The sequence below is a fragment of the Engraulis encrasicolus genome, chromosome 8, assembly GCF_034702125.1.
Source record: "Engraulis encrasicolus isolate BLACKSEA-1 chromosome 8, IST_EnEncr_1.0, whole genome shotgun sequence".
Lineage (NCBI taxonomy): Eukaryota > Metazoa > Chordata > Actinopteri > Clupeiformes > Engraulidae > Engraulis > Engraulis encrasicolus.
The window spans coordinates 42,541,191-42,543,690 of record NC_085864.1 but is presented as its reverse complement, the minus strand read 5'-3'; the positions used below and the strand labels follow the sequence as shown (position 1 = coordinate 42,543,690).

General features: G+C 40.9%; 1 protein-coding gene across 1 annotated transcript in view; it reads right to left on the bottom strand.

Moving 5' to 3' along the window:
- The window catches only part of megf6 (multiple EGF like domains 6), a 121,330-nt gene that overhangs the window by 2,915 nt on the left and 115,915 nt on the right, over window positions 1–2,500 (bottom strand). The window contains exon 28 of the mRNA XM_063204632.1: window positions 1,149–1,277. Within this exon, the coding sequence (XP_063060702.1) occupies window positions 1,149–1,277 (129 nt within the window). The remainder of the gene's footprint in view (window positions 1–1,148; window positions 1,278–2,500) is intronic.

Here is a 2,500-nt window from a genome sequence, read left to right as displayed (position 1 = left end):
GCACAAAAAACAACTTCCAACTCCAGCCTCCATCCTCCTACGGTGCTGAGTGCATGACTCAGATCAGAGGAATGGATTACTGTATGTCATTTTTTGCTGGACTAATTTAAAATGACAGTAAACATATCATACAGAGTAGGGTGCATCAAACTGCCCCTGAAAACTCAAAATGTGATAAATCCTGCTCTGCTCCTGCAGTATTGTTGCACTACCATAACGTCCTTGAACATTTCAATACAATCTATGTTAGAGGGTGGCATGATAGGCTTAACATTTGAATTGCAGTGAATGTTTGTAGCAAAATCAATGCAAAGTTTATGTTGAGGCTCAAAACAAGTAAGAAAAGTCATTTGGGATGGGAGAATGCTTCAGTTGCCTTTCCACCTCCCCAGGACATCACGAGCCCAATACATGGTTAAAGGATGGATACGTTAGTGTTCAAACATTGCTAAAAGGATTAGCGGATGGGAGATGAAACCTTGCTAAATGAAGGCTGCAAATTACAGTTTTTTTCAATTGCTAACAAGCTTTTGTCCAAACCTCAGCGACATTTGCAAAACTCTTAATACAGTTAGCACACCAAGGGCTTTCCATTGCCATACAGTTGACACATTACATGTCTTTTCCACACAATTAGCAGTCAATGTATGCATTTCTTTGTGTATATTTAACACTGTGTGCTTTTGAGAAGAAAATGAACTGTTTGGCCAATTGTGCTTGGTAGGTGGTAGTCTGTGTTAAGAGTTTAGAACAAGTATCTAAAGTATGGGTAAGCTCTTGTTAGCCATTGAAAAAAACTGTAAAAACTAGACAAAGACAGCCTATTGTGCCACCCGATAACACTGATCAAATTGGCAAAGATTTTACAAGGAAGCAATGTTAGTACGAAGGAACGATACTGCAAAAGCACAGCAGGTTTTTCCAGAAGTTGGGGAGTTTACTGAGAGAGAGCGAGAGAGAGAGAGAGAGAGAGAGAGAGAGAGAGAGAGAGAGAGAGAGAGAGAGAGAGAGAGTGTGTGTGTGTGTGTGTGCGTGTGCGTGTGCGTGTGTGCGTGTGTGCGTACGTGTACGTGTGTGTGTGTCATGTATATGTGCGCGTGCATGCGTGCAAGTGAATACATGTGTATGTGTAAACACAGCATCCTTACCCTCTTCGCAAGTGTGCCCGAGCCAGGTGGAGGGGCAGAGACATCGGCCGGTACGAGCCTCACACTGGCCCCCGTGGGCACACTCACACCTGAGCACACAGCCCGGACCAAACCAGCCAACACTGCACTCTAGAGGACACACAATGGGGGGTGAGAGAGATTGTAAGGTACGGTAAGGCTGGGCAATATGGCAATATATATCGTTATCGTGATATAAAAGTGTATATCGTGACCTTTCTCCTATATTGTTTATATCGTGATATTCAATTTTATACAACCGATAAAATTACTATCATTTCATTACATTTCATATTGTCACAATAAACACTACAAGTTTATGTAACTGTAAAAATAACAATAAAAAGATCCATTTTAAAGAAAGGTTGTTTTGAAACATGAAAAAATAAAGAGCAAATAAAGAGAATAACTGAAAACGTATGTAATTGTGCTATATCGTTATATATATGGTTATCGTGATATAAAGTAATCCATATCGTGATATTGTTTTTTTCCATATCGCCCAGCCCTAAGGTACGGTATTTGACGTTTGAAAGTTATGGTTCACAAATAAATAAATAAAAATATCCAGTTATCCAGGTGCCAGACAATATGTACAGTATACTGTACATGTTGTCAAAGGGTCCTACTGTGAAACATGGCCTTCAAAAGGTCCCAAGGCCAATCCGATTTCCAAAGAGTATCACTGAGGATCTGAGATAAAGTAACCATTTTAACCCCTACATTTTGGGCTAGCATAGCACCATGTGACCCGATAGTAGCCTTTTACTGCAGATGGGGTCGTCGGCGGGCCTATTCACTATTTGCTGAAAATACTCAACTACATCCTAACAACATTGCTATGACAATACAGAGAGCCTTAAGTAACAGATTAAGACATAGCCATTACAATTTTGGTGACAGTAAGGTTATTTATTTTGACAAAGTTTTTTTTGTGAGAGCCAGCACACCTCGAAGGTTTCTTTTTTAGCAGGTGCAGCTTTTCAGTCTTCAGTTCACAAAAGGAAGAGCGCCGACATTGCTTCTTCACAGTTCACCACTTTTTTACTTTTTCTTTGGTGCTGACTTTTCGGCACTAGGCCTTCATCAGAGTGTAAGGTTATAACATAGGCTCTGAGCTAAGGGGTTAAAGTGCTCCCCAACGCTCTATGGCTCTGGTAAGATGTGGGCTTGGTCCATACAGCTACAGATGTAATGTGTATCTTCTGTGTCTGTGTACATAGCATGTAGCATGTAGCATGTAGCAGCACACATGGTGATCGAAGCCTTTACTTCTCTCCTCTCTAAGTCAGGGGTGATAGTGGAAAAAAAAATCCTGAGCCTGAACTTTTTCC